The sequence below is a fragment of the Lagenorhynchus albirostris genome, chromosome 5 (assembly GCF_949774975.1).
Source record: "Lagenorhynchus albirostris chromosome 5, mLagAlb1.1, whole genome shotgun sequence".
In the NCBI taxonomy this organism is placed as follows: domain Eukaryota; kingdom Metazoa; phylum Chordata; class Mammalia; order Artiodactyla; family Delphinidae; genus Lagenorhynchus; species Lagenorhynchus albirostris.
The window spans coordinates 122,923,928-122,946,616 of record NC_083099.1 but is presented as its reverse complement, the minus strand read 5'-3'; the positions used below and the strand labels follow the sequence as shown (position 1 = coordinate 122,946,616).

General features: G+C 31.3%; 1 protein-coding gene across 1 annotated transcript in view; it reads right to left on the bottom strand.

Annotated features, from left to right (window-relative positions):
* The window catches only part of NCAM2 (neural cell adhesion molecule 2), a 204,139-nt gene that overhangs the window by 2,661 nt on the left and 178,789 nt on the right, over positions 1–22,689 (bottom strand). The window contains exon 14 of the mRNA XM_060149407.1: positions 7,264–7,468. Coding sequence (XP_060005390.1) covers positions 7,264–7,468 — 205 coding nt within the window. The remainder of the gene's footprint in view (positions 1–7,263; positions 7,469–22,689) is intronic.

The following is a 22,689-nucleotide window of genomic DNA, read 5'->3' as shown; positions in this document are numbered from 1 at the left end:
TATTTTAAAAATAACATCAAATAAAAACATGTTTTATTTGAAAAATAACATTGCTTCTATATCAAAATTTGGAAGATAAAATTTATATAAGATACTTTATATATCTTTATATAAGATACTTTTAGTTTCAAATGTCTCTGAATTTATATGATTTTAACTATAATGTAACCATTGACATATTTAATATATTTATGTTTTTAAGAAAATAGTTTAAAAAGAATAATATTGTAACATGTATGCATTATTATTTTCACTTATAATTTCTTATCCATGTCATTTTGTTAGATGTCTAAAATCTAAAATTAAGTGTAATTTATAATTGTGAGTAGAAATTTTACTACAAGGTTTTGTAGCACAAAAAATAAACAAAAGAAAGAAAAACAAGGAAGCCATTTGCTGATGATAAAGAATGAAGTGAGATATAAGGGTTGAGAATGATGTACTCATCATACAGATTTCAAATATGGCACACGAAAAAAAATTAGGAAGGAATGGGTGTTTTCAACTACCCAGGAATATAGTCTTACCATACAATCCCACAGTTGTGCCCTATGTATTTACCCAAATGAGCTGAAAATTTATATCCACAAAAAAATCTGTGCATGAATCTGTACAGAAGTCCTATTCATAATTGCCAAAAATTGGAACAAACTGAGATGTCTTTCAACAGGTAAATGGATAAACAAACTGTGGTACATCCATATAGTTGAATATTACTCAGCAATAAAGAGAAGTGAACTATTAAGCCAAAGAAAGACATAGAAGAACTTTAAATGCATATTGCTAAGGTAAATAAGCCAGTCTGAAAAGGTTACATACTGTGTAATTCCAACTAAATGACATTCTGGAAAAAAACAAAACAAAACTATAGAGACAGTAGAAAGATCAGTGGTTGTCAGGGGTTCAGGATGAGGGAGTGAGGGCAGGACATAATGGTGAAGCACTGGTCATATTAGGGCAGTGAGCATATCCTATTTGATACTGTAGTGGTTTCATCATCATATGATGATGGAATTAGTTCTTTAAAGTCAAGTAAACTAGGATTACATTTAAAATAATGCTAACAAAAAAAACCAACAATGACTCAAATATTTAACAGACCTCACAAATGCTGAAACCTGAAAAGAAAAATGTTAAGGCTAATAAAACACTTTGATCAGGTGGCAGGTTGTTGCTTTTGTTTGAGTATGTAGGTACCTCACATAAACACATAAAATTTTGAAGAAAATCTAGAAGTCAACAGTGAAGAACTCTTTTTACACCTTTAAAATTCAAATGTCTGTTGGAGTTGGTGGTTCAAACATATTTAACAACATCCTCTGTTTTGGGGCTCCAAGGAAGCAAGATCTGTATAATAGTAGAGATGATGAAGAAGCACTTCACCATTAGATTTTAGTTTTTTTTTTTTCTTGGTTGTTTGCTGTTGTTGTTATTCTTCAATTGATTCTTTTAAAACATTCTTCATGATACCAATGCTCTTGATGACATAGTAGATGATACTGTTTGAAAAGCATGGCTACTGATGATTCAAAACATCATCAAGATGAGCAGAAAATTGATTCAAAAAACAGATTATACTTTTAATTATTTTAATAACAGGTACAGATCTGTGATGAAATGAAACAGAATGCAAAGAAAAGATAGAAAAGATAGTGAATTTGGATTTTAATTGTATACTCTCTTACCAAAAATAAACGGATAAGCAAAGAACTTTAAACTAGAAAGGATAAAATAAACATTATCGAAAAGAAATGAAGGAGTAATATGAGAAAATTGTGAGTTGTCCTAAAATCTTTATTTTTGGTTTTAATGATCTTTTTTGATTTTTAGCTTGTTAGCATACAGTACAGAATAATACAAAAGGGTGGAGAGGGAAAAGTGACTCTCCCTTCCACTGTCTGTAGGATATTTAGTTATCTATCAGAAAGACAATTACTGTTGCAAATTTTTGCCTTGTTTCCAAGAGATACTGTAGGCATATGCCAGCATGTATGTGTGAAAGTGAATTATTTTTAAACAAAGGATAGCATACTAACTGTGTGTAATTTTGCCATTTCAGTTTACACTAGGTATTAGCTGGAAGACATAAAAGAGCATTTAGAGCTGCCTCAATCTTTTTCATGGTGCATACTTTCCCCTTGTATATATTCACCATGATGTATTTGAAGTCTTTAACTGACAAACATTTAGATTGTTTCCAACCTTTCCTATTACAATAAATACTATCTGAAGCACACATATAACCTACATGAGTCTAAATTCCTATTCTGTATAAATTACACTTAATTATTCTTCTAGTGATATCAGAATAATTACCAATATGGAATTATAGAGTGACAAAACAATATTTTGTTTAAATTGGCATAAAATATATGCTAAAATTTATAGAAAATTTTACAATTTATAAACTGGTAAACATAGAAATTCTGGCCAGATTTCTAGAACTGATTATTAAGCAGAAAATGATGACAAGTGTAGCAGAGCAGTTGAGAGGATGTGTCCTAGAACCAACCTGGCTGGCTCTCCCAACTCCCTGCATAAACATTTCTGGCTTGGTTAGTAAAACAGAGAAGATAAAAATACCAAACTAATTTCTGCTTTGTCCTTAGAATAGTGCCTTACATACATGCAGTACTCAATCATTGTTAACTGTCATCACCATCCTAGGAGGGCAAGGAGGATTTATGTTAGGAAATATAGTACTAAAACTTGCAACTTGAACAAATTAAATAAGAGCAAAGTGAAAATATCTTGATGCAAACTGAGAAAGAATATTTTATACAGTTGATCAATTCTTAAATGAAAATGTAAAGTTCATATAAATAATGGCATCACTAGCATAATCCAAACTTTGGGATAGATTGGGGAAAATATTTGCAACAAATGCAACATCAAATGATTAAGGGTCACATTATATAATCAACAAGTGAAGGAAAAGTCAAACGACTCTATGAAAATGTGTAAAAAATATGAACAGGAAATTCCAAGAAGAATAAAGTGACCAAAAGAAAATCATAAAACAAATAAGCTCAGACTCAACCCCGATTAGAAAAATGCAAATTTTAAATGATATTTTTCACTTATTGTATTGAAAAATAAACTGATAATAGTCAGTGTTTGAGAAGCACTGTAGGAAATATATGTTCTGTGATTATTTGGGATGAGAATTGGGAAATACATATTCATACATTTACAACAGAATTGATGTAAAAACGAAGTTCAAAACAGCATAATATACTTTAATATTATAAAGATATTGAAAGTCTTATCTAAACTTTAATAATAGAGAAGTGGAAAAATACACTATGATATATAATATTATGGAATACTGCTTATTTATTTTAAAAAAGAGTCAGAAATTCATGTACTGAAATGGGACATTTTGAAGCTGCATTGTTATGTGAGAAAAATTGCACACACACACATACATATGTACACATGTACATATAAAAAGCAGTGTGTGTATGTGTGAGGGGAGGTGTATGTTTGTGTGGTGTGTGAAGTCAGATGTAATTCTTACCTTTGCTTCTCTAGCTTTTTTCATGATTTTTTCTTTATTTTTGAATTTCTGTAGTTTGAAAATTATATGCTTAAGTGTAGTTTTTTTTGCTTAATTTTGATTTTTATCCTTCTTGGTATCTTCTGAACTTCCTGGATCTGTGGTTTCATGTCTGATATTAATTTGGGGATGTTCTCTGTTATTATTGTTTCAAATATTTCTCCTGTTCCTTTCTTTCTTTCTTTCTTCTTCTGGTATTCCTATTGTGCATATGTTTAGCCTTTTGTAGTTGTCCTACAGAATTAGGTATTCTGTTTTCTTTTTTTTTTCAGTCTTTTTTTTTTGTTTGCTTTTTAGTTTTGACTTTTCTGTTAAGATCTTCTCAAGATTCTTTCCACAGCCATGTCTAGTCTTGCTAATAAGCTGATCAAAGGGATTTTTCATTTCTGTTATGGTGTTTTTGATCTCTAGCATTTATTTCAGATTCTTTCTTAGAATTTTCACCTCTGCTTACATTTCCCATCCCTTATTCCATGCTGTCTACTTTATCCATCAGAGTTCTTACCATAAAAAAATATATATATTGGTCTGATGATTCCAACATCCCTGCCTTATCGAATCTGGTTCTGATGATTGCTCCATCTCTTCAAACTGATTTTTGCCTTCAGTATGCCTTGTAAGTTTTTTCTTGATAGTGGGACATGATGTACTGGCTAGAAGGAACTGCTAAATATAGGTCTTTAGTAATGAGGTGGTAAATTATGGTGTAAAGAGGATGCATTCCATAGTCCCATGATTCGGTCTCTGTCTTTTAGTGAGTCTGTGGCCCCAGACTGTGAACTTCATAATTTTTTCTTATTTTTTTCCCCTTTAAGTGGAACAGAATGGTTAGAGTGGACTTGAGTTGGGTATTTCCCTTCTCCCATGTGGCAGTAAAGGGGGCCAGAGCTATGTATCCCTCTTTCTGCATGCTGAAAAGCCATTTACACACACACACACACACACACACACACACACACACACACACACACACACACTTGACTAGTTACTTCCTATTCTTTTTTATATTTTAGTTCTTTCACAATTTGCTCAGCTAAGTCTGATTAAGTAAATTCATTCTTTTTTGAAAAGTAGTATTTACAACAGAAATTTCTTATTAATTTATCTATTTGATTGTTTTTTAATCGAAATGTGTTTCCCATCACAGTAACTAGATGATGGCAGGGACTAGTTTGCTTCCTCACAGTTGTATCTCTGGAGCTTAGATAGTGCCTGGTTATTGAGGTGTTCAATAAATATTTGCTATTGCAAATTAATGCTTGGGTAAATAAGAGTATACATAAAGTTTGGTAAAATAGTAATCTTTAACCATTTTATAACATAAACTATGAGAATTCAAGATAAATGCTAATTTACATTGAAAGCCAAATAATGGAATATTCTAGGACTTTACACAATGCCATCCTGTATGCCATTGACTTTAATTTCTCTTTTTTTCTGCAATATAACGTTCTTTAAATAAGAATGCTCTAAGTGTTTAGTTAATGTGTTTTGTAAGAAATCTACATAGTCTTATAACTTGTGATAACATGAAAGGACTAGTCTTAGAATGCTTGGGGTCATATTTAAAAGCTAGTATATATCCAATTAATCAAATCAATTATGCCCTATTTCTCATTGAGGTTTTATTTTATTTTTTTCCAATTTGAATAATGAATTTTTGAAAAAGAGTTGAAAACTGTTTTCCTAAGGCAGAGGAGATTGTGATTTAAAAACCTATGATGGGCAACAAGCATGGAATGAATCATGTGTTTTCATCTTTCCAAGTCTTTAAGGTTAATTAAACTTGGCAGGAATTACAAACAAAAGTGTTGGTGGATAAATTACCAATTAATAAAGTCAAATAAAAACAAACAGCAGAACTTAGATGTACCTCATTATTTTGCACATGGTCATCAACATCCCTGTAATTAATTAAGACAAAAAAGTGAAGGTCCTTTTTGATTTCTCTCTTTCTTTCACCCCAAAGTTGAATCAGTCAGCAGTACTTGACTCTACCTCATCTATATTTGGGTGCTATACACTTTTATATGCCTATAGTACTACAGGCTTGGTACAGACCATCATTTTCTACCTGGAATATTTCAAGATTTTCCTACCCAGTCTCCCTCATTCTAAATCTTTCCTTTTCACCTACCAACCCTCCAGTTATCCTTCTTCACAAGTAGCTAAATAAACCATTAAAAAAACTTTTAGTTGCTTTCTATTTTAAAAATATTTCCTTACTTTGACCAAGAAGATTTAACACTTTTGTACTCAGATAATTCTCCCACCTGATTGGTACCACTCTCTTTCCCTGTCTCATTCCACTCAGATCCATTTTGCCTTTAAGTAACAAGCTCATTCCTGACTTAATGGTTTTTGTATTTATTGTTACATTGCTTAGAACATTCCTCCCCTTGATCATTATATTTCTGACCCTTTATCACTCACTCTTCAGCCTAAGTTTCATCTCCCTGGAGAAGTCTTTAATGACCCAACCTCTAGTAACAATTGTCATTCTGTTTTTCATTTTTCTTAGCGCTTATCACTACCAGACATTTTCAATTTTAGTGTTGATTATCTGTCTGCCTACATTGAAACACGAACTCCATGTGAACAAAATTCTTGTTTGTTTTATTCACCACTTTATCCCTAGATTGTATAGAAGTGCTTGTTACCTAGTATTTATTCCATTTAGTTAATAGCAAAGCAAAAATGAAGATATATAAAATTCAGTTTTGAGTCAATGTGTGCATATATATATCATATGTATATATGTATAATTATGTTATATAGTACATTGTTTTCTTGATATGTGAAAAAGTAACTAAAACTAAATTTGGTGATATGTTTATTTAGTTAACAAGACAATTTAAAAATACAGCAAGTTATTAGGAAGTACAATATGTTTCTATGAGGAAAGCAAGAGATATTGAATAGTGAATTGTTTCCACTATATTTACTATGTCATACATTAATATCTCTTTCAAGTATGAAGTAGAGCCTAATTTCTGTTTGTTCTTTGCTATGTGCTGTGTCCAACAAGTAAGCAGGTGACATTTTGATTGTAATATTTAACGTAATTTTTTAATTGAAAATGTATACTATTTAAGTTATTATCCCATGAAGTGAAAATATTCCTTACAGAATATCCATGAAAAATGGCCATAGACAAATTGCCTAGAAAGACTGAAATGGGCTTTGGAGAAACAAAACAAAACAAAAAACAATATAAAAACAAAACAAAACAATGTGGCCATGCAAAATGGATTCTCCTATATCCCTAAGCCTAGAAAATAATGTATGAGACCATACATGCCTAAATGTATGTATCAAAAATGAATAGAAATGACTCAACAATAAAATGAAATGAATTGCTGACACATAGAATATCATGAATGAATTCTAAAACATTATGCTGAGTGAAAGAAGGCAGACACAAAAAATACACATTGTAGGAAACTATATCAAGCTTTATAAGAGCTAAAAAATATCTATGATAAAAGAAATCAGATTATTAGTTGCCTGGGGCAGGGAGAGTTGCCTGGAGTAGTGTGGGTTGTCTGCGTAGGAACATGAGAGAACTTTTGAAGATGATGTTAATATGGAAAGCTTTTTGCATTTCACTCTAAGTTTTGCATGAAGAAAACATAAATTTTGAGCTCTTTGTAGTGATATACATAGAGTCTAACATTACTTTGATGCAGATGTCTGATACTCACAGATATGCAGCTTTTCCTTCTTCAAGTTCTTTACTTTTACCACTGGAGCCACTTTTCTTCCCGCACATTCTCCTGGTGATGCACATCAATAACCCACATTGTCGAATAAAGAAGCAGCTGACGTCTGTTACCACAAGAATTAACAAGAGTGCAGCGACTCCCAGACCAATGACCGCTCCAAGCCCAAGACCATTAAAAAGTGTGTCTTAAAAATAAAAGAAAATAATTTTATTAAATCCCAAATTAGAAAAGTTTATACAGTTATTTAAAAAAAGAAATCATCTTATCCAAGAAATATTCAACTTAAGAGACAGGAAAAAATATCTTCATTAGCATACTTCAATTTCATGATTGCTGGGAGCTATTTTCTGGTTTTCAAACAATGTTTTAAGCAACTGACATGTTAAGGATTTGAAATATTTCTTACAAACTTTCTTTAGAAAAAACACCCTAAGTAACTCTTCTTTCCAATATACTCCTTGATTATCTTTGGGGAAGATGATGAATATTTTATCATAACCCTAACTATACTCTACCAGAAAGTCAGAGCCATTAAATAGATCATCACTTTGTTAAAAGAAAAAATATAGTTAAAACTCCTGTAAGAGAAGTGTTAAATAAATGCTCTATATGGAATCATTTTAGTTTTAAGATTTGGGCTTGCAAATGATGCTGGAGCACTTTGCTTTGACAAAGAATGCTCTTTAAAATATCTGGCTAGAAATATTTTAGAAATCATCATTTCAGAATAAATGGTTTACTTGTATTTTTCCAGTTAATATTTTAACAAATTATATTAGACTAGAAGCAAACTTTTACAGAGTTGTGGTAATTATGACCTTTCTGAAGTCATATCGTGAAAAGGTAGGGGAAGATGGGAGCCACTTTTCTGTGACATATGGTTGCAGGAAATTCCAAGAGCCATGGAATTCATGAAACAGGTGATGGAGAATAGGGTGGAATAGGCTGACTGACAGAGTAAAAATGGCAAGCGTGGCTAGTACAGCAAAAATGAATCAAACTTTATATGCCTGTAGTTGAATATGAGGGTAGATTACACAGCTATAACAATGTAGATAGGAAAGTGAGCACAATGGAAAGACACAGGATTAAACTGGTGACTGGTGATACTGTGTTATCTAGAGGGAAAAAAGAGAATTATATGACAATTTTATAGAATTGTTCAAAATGATCAACATGATCATGTTAAAATTTGCTTATGTAACATTATAAAATTATAATTATCATTTTTAATCATAAAATATAATTTTCACTCAGCATCATAATCACATGCTCAGTCTGTGAGTGGTGTGCAATGCAAGTGACAGATACAGGGAGAGATGCAAATTTGAGTTTTGAGAAAACCACTTCTGAAAAAAATGTATATGTAAAACAAAGATTTTGTAAGTTGTATTTTTAAAGTTAGGTCCAATATATTTTAATCATGACTGAAGAAATTGTGATCCAAAGGAACTGATATAACTGTCCTTATGTTGAATCTTCCACTAACAGGCCAGTCTTGAATATGTCACAGCTGTCTGAATCCTAGTTTATTTTTCTGAGTCTAATGTCTAAACTTATTTTATTTTTTCCAGGAAATACATGTTATTTATATTTCTTAACACTCTCAGAGCTTGCAGATAGATTAATAAAAATCATTCTATTTGTTACATGGTGCCTGGTACTTACACAAGCGCTTTGTTCTTCACGTGTGCTAGAACACACATATTCTACAGTGTCCCCATGATGTTTCACATAAGAACTCTTTAAGCACTGAATCAAAAAACTTGGAACTCACATGCCCAAGAAAAGTGTGATTTTGATTATAATTATTTTATTTCTGATAATGAGAAAACAGGTGATAAACACATGACAGTGGTGGAGGAAAAAAAATTTTCATGCCATTTTCAGAATCTCCTTCCCCTATCAAATTTTAACATGCTATTTAGATGCTTTCAGTGTAGAAAAATTGCCTAGCTCATATCCAGAGAAATTGTTAGCTTCCACACAACTGTTATCACATGAACCCATATTAAGGAAAAACTAGAGAAACAAAAATATTTTTCAACCATGGAATTTTAGTATCTTTTTTATGCAAAGTTCCAATATACAAATGGACAATGAGATTCTAAATATTATTTAATAATTTTCAAAGTTGTATCTATATACATAATTTTTAAAAATCTAGTGCCTCATGCTATAAAAATAATATATCAAGCACACCAGGATTTCTTTTAGTGATTTAAGAAATCATTTTATGCATTTTCTTCCATTATCCTTTTTCAAATATAAATGATTCTCATTTGAATATACTATTATAATATAATGAAGACAACTCAGCTATGACATATCTTTGTTTATATGTAAAGCAAAAATATGTTTTACAGTGTTCATAAGTAATTATTTTGGATGTACTTCACATGATTCAACAACCAAAGCTCAGACAAGAATAGTAGAAAAATACATCTCCATTTGAGCTTTAGTCCATCTGGATATATTGACTCAAACGACATTTGAACGTTAATCACTTTTTCTTACTTCATTTAGGTTCCTCTCACATGCAGACATAGTTCTAGACAATAAATCCCACAACTCAGTTATGATATATCTGGCCCAATATATAAATCCCCATTTACCCTTTTAAAATGTGAAGACTCTTGCTTTGTATTTAAATGTACTGGATCTGGTGTCAGAAAATCCTGGCTCCATCACTTACTCCTATATGTCCTTGGTTGAGTCATTTAACTTTTCTCTAAGGCTGAGATGCCTCTTTATTGAAATGGGTACATTTAGGAAAACAACCACCACAAACTAAGTCATGAGGTTGTTGGAAAGATTTTTGTGGATATAATAACACCTCAAACACTTTTGCCCAACACTAAGTAAAAATTTAAAGAGTATTATTACTATATTATTATTATTATTATTACAAAATTCTAGTGAAATGAGATTTTGGTGAAAAAAATAGACCATTTAAAGTTAAATTAGTCCAGTAAATATGTTTCTTCATCAGCAACTTTCAGAATCTCTTGTTAAGCATTGACTATTCTCCTAAGAAAAAGATCATTTTTAAAAAAATGACTTAGTTTTAGCTAGTTAGCTTTTAAATGATAAATATTTTATTCGTGACTTTTTAAGCATTAAACCAGTATATTGATCTTCTCCATTCCCAAGTTAGGAAAAGCTCTTAGAAACATTATATTTGTAAAGCACCTTATAGTAAGGGAATATTGATGCTAAAATAGCTATTACTTTTTTTCTAGAGAAACAATATTATACCTTCTTAACAATCTTAAGATTACAATCTTGGAAGATTACTAGAAGTTATTTTTTATGAAAAACCAAATATATTTTTGTCATTGCGTAGAATAGGCATGGACGTCAAATAGATTTATGTTATAAATATTTAATTACATTTTCTTTTGAAAGATTTAAAAAAAATATTTCAGCTTAAGAATGTATTTAAATGCTCACACATTCTCCTATCCCATGAAAGTAGGCTATAATATAAAAGCTAAATTTTCTGTTCTTTTTCTCTTTTGACACCAATTTAATCTATTGTGAAAGTTCACTTATTTGTCTTTGGACTTTTCACAAAGTCATAATCATCATGTGTAACATTACATCACTAGGATTTGGGGACTAGCAATAATTTATTTCCTCAATAACATACAAAAAATCTTTCTTTAAATTATGGTTTTAATAACTTAACAAATTGAAACTGAGCATAGCAATCATTTAAAGGATTTTATTTATTTAATTTATTTATTTGTAAAGGATTTTAAATTAATCTTTTCAGTTTCCCAGAATACTTACATGTGTGTTTTATGATATAATTTTTATTAAACTCCATTACCTAAACAAAAATATTTTTAGGTCTATCTTCTAGATAAGAAAAATGATATCCAGAGAGTACAGTGACCTAAGTCACAAGATAACCTTTAATACCCTTAATATTAGATCTGTACAAATGAAGAATATTTAGCTTCCGGTTCTATATAAATATATTGGCCTCACCACATGGCTTCTGGGATCTTAGTTCCCTAACCAGGAGTTGAACCTGGACCGCAGGAGTGAAAGCACCAAGTCCTAACCACTAGACCACCAGGGAATTCCCCGGTTTTATACCTGTGTTCAAGTCAACATTTTGTACTGGATATTAAGCTTCAAATAATCAAAAGATAGAAATAAAATTAAGTGACTAAATTAAAATGTATAATTTGCTTGCATAAAAATGTCAATATCCATTTTTTCCCATACAACTAGTGGAAAAACAACTATTTAAATGAGGTATAATTATGCAACTAATTATTTCTTGTTTTTATGTACTTTTCTTGAATTCTTATTTTCAGCTTCTATTTTAGTGATCTTTTGCATTTCTCTTTTGAAAAGGGATTTCATATTAGAATTGAATAAGAATAAATAATTTAGGAATCAAAAATTTAAACATCTATTTTTAGGTACAGATGTTATTATTGAAAGCAAATATGAAAATCAGACTAAATGTGTTTTTACAATCTCCCTCCAAGCTGTACCTCCCACACCGTGAAATTTAAAAATTGGCTAACTAAACCAGTATGTATCCCCAGAGCTTTATGTACTTGCAATTTAACAGTCATCAAAATATAAAATCAAAGCAAGAAAATAAGAAAAAAAAACTTCATTTCAAATCCGTCGTATGTATGTGTTTTCATGTTTCTGTTGTAGAAATTAACTCATTGCTAAAACACTACATTAATTTCCCATTAAATATACTATGCTTATATTAGTTTTTCAAAAACCACTACAATTTAAAAAGTAGCATTGCTTTCTGACTCCATAAGTAGTTCAGTTTTTTAGTTAACGCTTTTTCTATAGTTTGAGAATTACTTTTAGATGTGGAAAGTTGTGATAAAGATATGGAGAAAAAACTTTTTTCTTAATTTAAAGTGTCCTAAAATGGAGATTTGTTTGTTATTTCCAAAATAGTGGTAGTTATTTTCATAAGGGATATCGCTAAATACAGTGAGTTTAAGTGTATAAAAGATAAAAAGAAAAGCCCTTTTTGGTGTTCATCATGACATTAACTAGATACTATACCTTTCCACAATAGAGGTAGGTCTATTTGTCTCCTGTTTATACATTCTTCCTTCATTCTGCCTAGTGTAACATATTTTCAAATATCAAATGATTTCTGGAAAATCTAGGTATAAATCTATACACACGTATGGTTCATCCTATGTGGAAAGATGAAGCAGACGGCTTGCTGCATTTGAGCTCCATCTAAGCAGTGATGGTCAGCCATTCAACTACTTTAAAATCAAACATTTGGGTTATCTAAAGACTTTTGTGTCTACACAGTTTCATTATTTTTTTAAAGGACTATTTATTCACTTAGGCTTCACAAACATTTATTGAGTGCTACAAAATTAGTGCAGTATTAGAGGGGTTTCCTGATACGTACTAAAATAAGTTAAAAATTAACATACATCTTTGGGCTTATCATACAGCTATTTAAGTCCCATTTTACTTATGAAGCATAAATTCCCCAAATTAAGTTTCATTCATTGGATTTCCCAAAACACAACAAAGGAATAAAAGGGTAAGATTTTTAGATTAAGAAGGGCCTAGATTTAATAGTAAGAGCTTCTAAAATTATGGTAATCTCCATGCACTAAAAAAAATATGCTCTAGAGTAATACATACTTTTAAAAGAAAATGCATTGCACTAATTTAAAAACCAACTAAAGATTTCACAGTTTCTTGTTGTGTTATGTTAGACAGCTGTTTTCCAAAATCACTTACCACTTACATACTTGGAAATTATCTTAAATTGATAAGTTAATGTTCTGTGATATTTTTCCTAGGAACCCCCAAATCAACAAAGAATAAGAAAATATAATAAAAAGAGCCAAAGTGTAAAAATGAGACTAGGGTCTAGACTATGTCAACATAAAAAAATTTTTTTAAAGCTTTAAAATTTTGATAAATTTTAACAGCTTTAAAAACAGTGGGGATAGTGAAAATGAAATATAATCACAATATTCCCCCAGCATAGATGAAGCTGCAGGCTTTACAATCCTTGACATAATCCACTTGTCAAGAAAGAAAATAATATTTTCCAACCCTGAGGAGCTGTGTATAGAAAAGTCACATTTATAAGACTTTCTATTTCCTACGGGGAATACTTGACCTGCTAAACATTACCTAAATTAGGTATGATTTGCCTTTAGGATTGATAGACTTCTCTCAGTTATACTAAATGAGGAATCAGCTATATTCATAGAAGTGCCATATTTATGTATTTTAGGTTTTTAGAAAGATGATTCCAAGTATCTACTTTTATATATTTGAAACAACATGACTTTCAAATCACTTCTGCAGGTGTAATCACAAGTAGAAAAAACAAAGAAAACTTTGATTCAAGCATGTTATAAAATTCACTATTAAAGAGGGAAATGTTGAAAACTGCTGTTATAACAAACTGAGCACAATGTCCCACTCTTTCCATTTCTCCACGTACCACATTTTTCTTCTATGTCATGACCATGGATCTCCAGCATTTATAGTGACTGCTGTTAATCCCTGAATTGATGGATCCATTCCATTTTTTTAACATCTTTATTAGAGTATAATTGCTTTACATTGTTGTGTTATTTTCTGCCGTATAAAAAAGTGAATCAGCTATACGTATACTTATATCCCCATATCCCCTCCCTCTTGTGTCTCCCTCCCACCCTCCCTATCCTATCCCTCTAGGTGGTCAAAAAGCACCGAGCTGATCTCCCTGTGCTAAGATCCATTCAATTTTCATTCATATTTAACATGTTTGTTTGAAACAAATGTTTGAACTTCTGAGGTTTCCAATGTCTGGTCAATACCCCTTTAATTGTATTAAATGGAAAGAAGGAGAAAATCATGGCAAACTGCATCAGCAAGGATGATTATATCATTTTCCATTAATCCAAAATGTTTAAAAAATTCAAACAACAAACTCAAGAGCAACTATGATTGGAGTTTATATTCTTCCTCCAATCCGAACTCCTTTTTTTTATTGCTTCCCCATGTACATCCAGAGAAAAATTGAGTCTCTCCTCCTATGATATGTGTTTTTCTTTTAAAAGTATTTTACAATGTATCAATCCTTTGAAAAAGATGCAATGTACAATTACAAAACATAAAAAAAATTAAAATGATATAAAATAAATATTGATTGAAATTCTAATATTTTTTATCTCTACCATGGTATTGCTCACTCATTTTGTGGCCTACACACTATAATCGGTTATATCGAAATCATAATTATAATTTTATTCCATTTCATTACTGATGAAATGTGGATAACAGTTCCCATGTATCCTAGCTAAAATATTCTTTGAGAATCGTATATGAAGGGTACTTTGGGAATTCCAAGACACTGTACATATATTACTTTACGCTCACTTTGTTTCTAGCTACCTCTCATTACTCATCATTTGTTTATAGTATTTTCTTTTAAAAAATTAAAACTTCTTTTACTCAAAACCTTCTTAGATTTTAGCAAGTATAAATATTTGAATATTGCTAGCATACATGAACTAGGATGCATAAAATAACTGTAAATACATGTTTATATTTTACAAGTATTTTTTCTTGTTTTTGATAAACACACTTCATTAAGGCCTAAAGTTTAAGTATATTTTCATTCTTCTAGTTTTAGATGTGCATTCCACTGTGACCAGAACTCAAGAAGATTTTAGTTTAATATCATTCTTTTTTTTTTTTGCGGTACGCGGGCCTCTCACTGTTGTGGCCTCTCCCGTTGCGGAGCACAGGCTCCGGACGCGCAGGCCCAGCAGCCATGGCTCATGGGCCCAGCTGCTCCGTGGCATGTGGGATCTTCCCGGACCGGGGCACAAATCTGTGTCCCCTGCATCGGCAGGCGGACTCTCAACCACTGCGCCACCAGGGAAGCCCCATTCTTTTTTAATTTATTAATTATTCATATCGTAAATTATTTTTTGGTCCCTCCCTTACTTCTACATGTGAAATTAAAATCATTTTTTTTGAACTTTGAAAGACTGATGTTAAAATGAATGACAGAAAGATAATTATTCATAATGCTCTTATTGTCTCTGACAGGTGACATTGACTTTTGCTCAGTTCGGGGACAAGAATATCTATACATATATTTTGGTATTCTTTTCTTCTGTAATTCATTTTTTCCTCTTTAGCTCACCATTAATTTTTAGTTTTTTGGTTATCTTTATTGTTACTTTTATTGTGGTGGCTATTTTGCACAATATTTTAGGCACATTTATGTTCATTTTAGTAAAAATTAAAACTCTCAAAAGATTATTACAGAGTGGATCAAAGTCTCCTTCCTAAATTAAGACTGTACTTTCTTTGTGTTCAAGTCTTTTACTCTGAAATATCGGTTTCCTTTTGGACAATTCATAGTATTTATGAGATAAAGCATTTACATCATTCAGCTTTCTGACAAAATGCACTTATTAGCAAATTTTTAAGTGCATTTATGTTCATTTTATTCAGATATTTAATTGCTTACTGAACTAACTGTATGAAAACTGTGGGTACAATGTGTAATCTCACGTTTTTCAGTGAACAATTTAAAGAAAAAAGTACATAATGTGAGTAAATCTGTGATGGCTGTGAAGAGTATTGTCATCAGTGAAGAGAAAACTGCAGCATCTTTTATAAAGGATTGAATTTTGGGAAAAGAATATTGGAATTTTAAAATGAAAAAATATTTTATTTTATTTTTATTTATTTATTTTTTGGCTGTGTTGTGTCTTCATTGCTGCGAGCGGGCTTCTCATTGCGGTGGCTTCTCTTGTTGTGGAGCACGGGCTCTAGGCATGCGGGCTTCAGTAGTTGTGGCTCGCAGGCTCTAGAGCGCAGGCTCAGTAGTTGTGGCGCACGGGCTTATTTGCTCCGCGGCATGTGGGATCTTCCCAGACACAGGCTCGAACCTGTGTCTTCTACATTGGCAGGCAGATTCTTAACCACTGTGCCACCAGGGAAGCCCTAAAATGAAAAATCTTAAAAAATATATTAAAAATCAAAACTGTTAGAACCTTGAGAAAAGTACATACTTATATGTAATTATACCAATTTATAAGTGCTTTGTGACCTGTCTGAGGGATTTTTAGTTTTTAGTATCACACAGAGGTAATTAGCTGTGTTTTAAATGAACATGTATTGCGTTCATTGGAGCTCTTTATATATCTCGAAACAAATTATAAAAGTCATGCTGGAGATTAATACTTATGTGGAAGTTCACTGTGATTTTCTAGCTTTCTTGTTCTTTGATAAAACTTTTTGTAGTATCCACACATTCACTTAGGAATTTAAAATTTTCAGATTTCAAAAGATATAAGTAAAATTCACCAATAATTTTTCAACATTACTCAAATATATCAATAAACCTTGTGCTATTGTTTAGATATGTTTAAAATCTTCAGGCTATTTTTGGTACATCTTCAAAAGGTGGTCATGTCTTTTCTGTGTGTACTCAGTTAAACAATATTGATGTAGACAGTTTATTGCTTACTTCCAATTTTCTTTTCATACAACCCTATTATTTGGGGATGGGGTGAAGATTGCATTTTACTTCACCTATTCCTTACTACTGTGTCTCTATTCTCTAGTCATTTTGATTTTTTTGTCAAAATGGTTTTACATGTATAACTAATTTTTTAATATAAAAACAATGTGAATCCAAAATTTCCCTTCAAGTCATTTCTCCCTACTAAGAGGTATTCTTTAGAAGAAGATGGGGTCAGGAGGTAGCACTGATAAACCAGACTTTTTTTTAAACTAAATATCTGATTTGGGGAAGAAAAAGTACCTAAGTGTGGAAAATTGGTTTAGTAATGGAAAGGGAATCATAAACATGTTTATAATACAACTGACATTAATAATTGTAAAGCCGTATACTTTTTTCCTAAAAGTGTCTTTTTCTATAGATGTTTGTTTACAAAGGTGGAATTATAAGTTAAGTATCTTTTCAAAATATCATCTAGTCCTTTATATTACAAAAGTGATCTTTTTGACCAGGGATAAATTGGTCAAAGACATATAATCACCCTTCAATTTATCACAATGTAATTAAACAACTTTGTCAAGCAGTTGTGAGAATAAAATAAGAAAAAGGAAAAGGACTCTCTTTTCTGGGAGTTCTTAATGTATTGAGAAGGGTGAGTAAGACATGTACAGTCGAATGCTTTCCTAGTGGTGAAAAATAATGTGACCTGAGCAAATAGGTGGAAGAAGCATATGAGTTGATAGTTAGTGGTCAAGGAAGGCATGATAGAGAAGATAAATTCTATGATGATGTTGAAGAATAAGAAGCTTTCTGTCTGATGATGAGTCCCTTTCAGCCAGAACATGATGTGAGCAAAGATGGAGATGTATGAGATAATACAGTATATTTTGAAATTAACAGATATTTATGGATATTAGAGATGATATTGGGGGTAACTGGTGGAGGATGTTGATTAAGTGATAAATTATTAGGTTAAAAAAATGGACTCTGTAATTGAATAAACAAATAAATAAATCAACAAAAACAAAATAAATAAACACCACTAAAAAAAAATCTAACTGTGATCTTTTCCTAAAAGACGGTATAGGGAGTTGCTAGAGATACATAGGGAAATAGAGCCTGTTTCAATGGTTAGGAGGGAGCTGGTAGAGGCCTGGGCTATGGCTGTAAAATATCTGTCCAGGGCTTCTCTGGTGGTGCAGTGGTTGAGAGTCGGCCTGCCGATGCAGGGGACTCGGGTTTGCGCCCCGGTCCGGGAAGATCCCACATGCTGTGGAGTGGCTGGGCCCGTGAGCCATGGCCGCTGAGCCTGCGTGTCCAGAGCCTGTGCTCCGCAACGGGAGAGGCCACAACAGTGAGAGGCCCGCATACCGCAAAAAAAAAAATAATAAAAAAATAAAAAATATATATATATATATATATATATCTGTCCAGCCTTCCCTGTCTCTGATTCCATACCCATTTCCATAATACATGTAGACATGTCAATCCCTGCTTGATGTTTAGATTTAAGAAACTAGGAAATAGACTCAGTCTCATATATGTGATTTGTGACTGAATTAACATTAGATAATTTATGTCTATATATTTCAAAAATAGACACTGTATAATATAATACTATAAATTTATATAAAATATATTCATAATTAGTATAATGATTCTATATACTTCTAAATGGAATAACATTTCAAGTGGTTCATAATTTTCACCGTTAGTTGTTTTTTTTTTTAATATCCACCCAATCCCCCTTAAGGTTTTAGTATCTATCTTTTTAAAACAATTCCTTGTAAAAAGTGAATAATCTAGAATATGAAATTATTATTCTTCTATGGGAATATTGATGGGACCTTGTCAAATGTCAGTATGAGGTAAAGTAACATAGTTTAATGTAAGAAAGGAAATTAAAATAAACTGTTATTTAAAAAAAAAGTTGGCTAAAAAGAAATAGTATTGTCGATAACAGCATTTTTTTGATAAATGTTTCGAATAACTGAAAACTTAGAAATGAACGTTTTTAATAATTGTTACAAATCTGGTGCAACTATAAATTGTGGGAAATTGTGAAATATCTATAGTCCTTGTGCAGCAGAATATCTAGGCTTTTATCTACATTGACATTTCAAATTGCTAAGTATGTTGGAATGGAGAACACTTGTCACAAAACCCTGTCAAAAAAATGGGATAAAGAGATATAAAATACTTTTATATGTGATACTTATTCAAACTGATACATTTGAAGTTTATTCTCACCTCACTAACTGTATACTTTCTCCATATGCAGTTTAAATCTTATGGTATATGTTCAGTTTGCTATGGTGGAATTGATTCAGTTATTTCCCATAAGATAATGAAATTTTTACTGGTTAGTAGGAAAGGGAGCATCTTAGATTGAAGTGAATATGATCAAAACAGATATTGGCCAGTGTTAAAAAATTGAGTAGTTTAAATTTTATGTCCTTGTTTCAACCATTAACTGGCCAATTTCATTTTTTTCTGTTAATGTTAAAAGGCTATTCCATATAGTTAAAAAAAAGGAAATTAAACTTTCTCTGCACAAACAGAAAATACTGTTTTTCTTAAAGACTATATTACAAAATTGAATTACACCCATATAAGATTAAACTACAACTGATATTTTACAAATTACTTGTTGAAATTCCAAACTGTTAACCTATTTATAAAATTCTTAAATATATATACCTTTGAATTTTATAAATGTATAAGACAGTAAATGGAAAATGTGAACAAATATATGGATGGTATTATTTTCTAAGGAATTTATAACATATTAGGTTTACAAAATTTCTGTTTTTACACACTCACTTTATTGTGTCTTAGAAACTTCAATTTCTGCATTGGGGTTTAATACAAAATTAAGTTACATTATTAAAACTAAACATGTAGGGCCACTTATATATTATTACCCACTGCAACTGAATGAATATATTGTATACCATCAACCATAAAATAGAAATGTAGATTTTCACTTAAGAAAAATAGAGGCAAGATATTATTCATTTGGTGAATGGATAAAACATGAGACATCCGGGCAATGGAATATCATTCAATGCTAAAAAGAAATGAGCCATAACATCATGAGAAGACATGGAGGAACTTTAAAGGCATATTACTAAGTGAAACAAGCCAATCTGAAAAGACTACTTACTGTATGATTCCAACTATATGACACTGTGGAAAAAGCAAAATTATGAAGACAGTTATAAAGATCAGAGATTGCCAGAGATTAGGAGAGAGGGAGAGATAAAGAGGCAGGCAGAGCTCAGAGGATTTTTAGGGCATTGGAACTATTTTGTATTACTCTATAATGGTGGATGAATGTCATTATACATTCATCAAAACCCACAGAATGTGCAACACCAAGAGTGAACCTTAATACAAATTATGAACTCTGGGTAAAAATGGTGTGTCAATGTAGATTCATTGATGGTAACAAATGTACCATTCTGCATGTTAATAATGGGGGAGGCTATGCATACATCAGGATTGGAAGTATATAAGAACTCTGTACATTCCTCTCAATTTTGGTGCACACTTGGAACTGCTCGAAAAAATAGAGCATATTTAAGAGCAGAAAAAAAACCACACAAAGTTAGTATCTTTAAAATCTTCATGGGACTGGCTAACGTGCCTGAATCAACTGAGAGTGTCCATAAGTACAATATTCATAAGTACTAAAAAAAGATGACATATTAAGTTATGAATAACATACAGGCAAGTCAATTATTTTCAGCTACCTGTTTTTGTGTGAAGAAATCCACCAATGAACCATACTGGACCCTGCTGTAGAGAAATATTTCTATTTCCTTAAGTAAACCTTCCTTCATGTCTGAGCCATTTGATGGAACAGTAAGTCTCAGGATAGCATATGAAAATCCAATAAATTGTTTTCTGTTTTCCACCAATAAGCACCAAGAAGTAGAATATTTTTCCTGTCATTTTTCAAGAGCATCAGTGAGTTTTGCATTTAATCTTCCATGTAACATACATATCCAGTTTAGCTGTGGTGAAATTATATAGAAACAACAGCAAATTGAAGTTTGTCATTCAGAGATTCTTCAAAACAGAAATGCTAATTTGAAGAGATAATTTTTAGTTTTGTTTTAATCACATTTAAACAGAAGAAAAGGGTACATTTTAATATGACTTTTAAAATAATTTAATATTTCTCTTTGTAATAATAAATGAGAAATCAGTAGAGAAGCAAGCATATAGCCACTATGCAAATTATGTATTGAAGTTGTTTATTATGATTTCTTAAAATGAAATAGACGCTGAAATGGAAATATTTATTTTGTTTTTTATTAGATAATAACTAAAAATATTATTTTATATTAATTAAATATCATTTATTTCTATAAAAATATAAATAAAGTCATTTTATAAAGTGTTTTCAGGCAATGTGTAAAAATAAGAAAATAGTAAAATTTAACTTGATATTCTTTTAAGGCTATAAACTCACTGTGAGTTTATTACACTGATCTTGGGAATGCAGCTATATGTACAAGTTGACCTGAGAACCATAATAGCTGCTTAAGAGAAGTATCATGACTACTCAAAGGAATGGTAGTTGGTGAATACACAGCCTTTCCTTTGCCACAAAGTTTTTTTTCTATTGTTCAATCAAGAAGAAATCAAAGAAACTAGGTTAAAGATATAAGACCATATAAGTGATAGACAAGAGATTTAGGTATGCCTTCTTTGATTTGGTGTAATTTGATAAAACAAACATATGAGGAAAACTGAGGGTGTAAGTTCCTTGACTGTGTCAATGACTAGTCATTCTTCTTCTCTAATCCTCAGATTGTTGATATAATAAAATAATGGTGTTTGATTAGAATATTAGAATACATTTTCTCAAATCTCTTTAGTTTCCTCACAGTGGCCCCAAACAACAAAGTAATATAAAGCTAACAAAGTAATATAATACTGTGACAGTCACCATAAAAATTTCCAACAATCCCCAGATAGTTCCCATTTGATACCATATCATTGTTAAGGAGCTTCAGGAAAAATAAATACAAGAACAACAGAAAAAATCAGCTTACCTTTCTCTCTCCCCCAATATATAAAACTTCTGTAACTAATGTATCAATTGAAAGAAGTTCAATATTATAACAACATATAGATATTATATGAAAATTTTCACTTTGAAATGTATGCAAACATTTTTAATGAGTGCTATACATATTAAGACATGCATTTGGGAGAGGGCTGTTCTGGAGTAAAAAAGATTAAGTGTGCCTTAAAATAATGCAAATCTTGAAAACGAATATTTTCCCTTTTGTAATTTCTACACTATTTAATTTTTAACTGGCAATGCAACACTTGACTGTGTTTGTAAAAGAGAAATATATATTCATGTCTAAACCACCAGTTTTATTTCACTTTATAAAAAATAACTGAATAATCTACTTATTAAAGAATTATCATTGGAGGGACGTCCCTGGCAGTCCAGTGGTTAAGACTTTACCTTCCACTGCAGGGGGTCCAGGTTCGATCCCTGGTCAGGGAGCTAAGATCCCATATGCCTCAGGGCGAAAAAAAACAAAACATAAAACAGAAGCAATATTGTAACAAATTAAATAAAGACTCTAAAAATGGTCCACATCAAAAAAATCTTAAGATAAAAAAGAATTATCATTTGAACCCAGGTTCAGCGCTAAAACAAACAAAGACAAAGTAATATGATGTTTTATAGAGGGCACTGGAACTCCGTTCTGTGACTTCACTATGTAAATCCCTCAACCTCTTTAGGCCTCACTTTTCTCATCTAAAATATGGGAGAAATGTTACTTCATAGTAAATGAAATATTGCACTTAAGGCATCCCATACAGTGTGTATCACAGTACATGTTAAGAAATAGAAGCTGCTCTGTTTT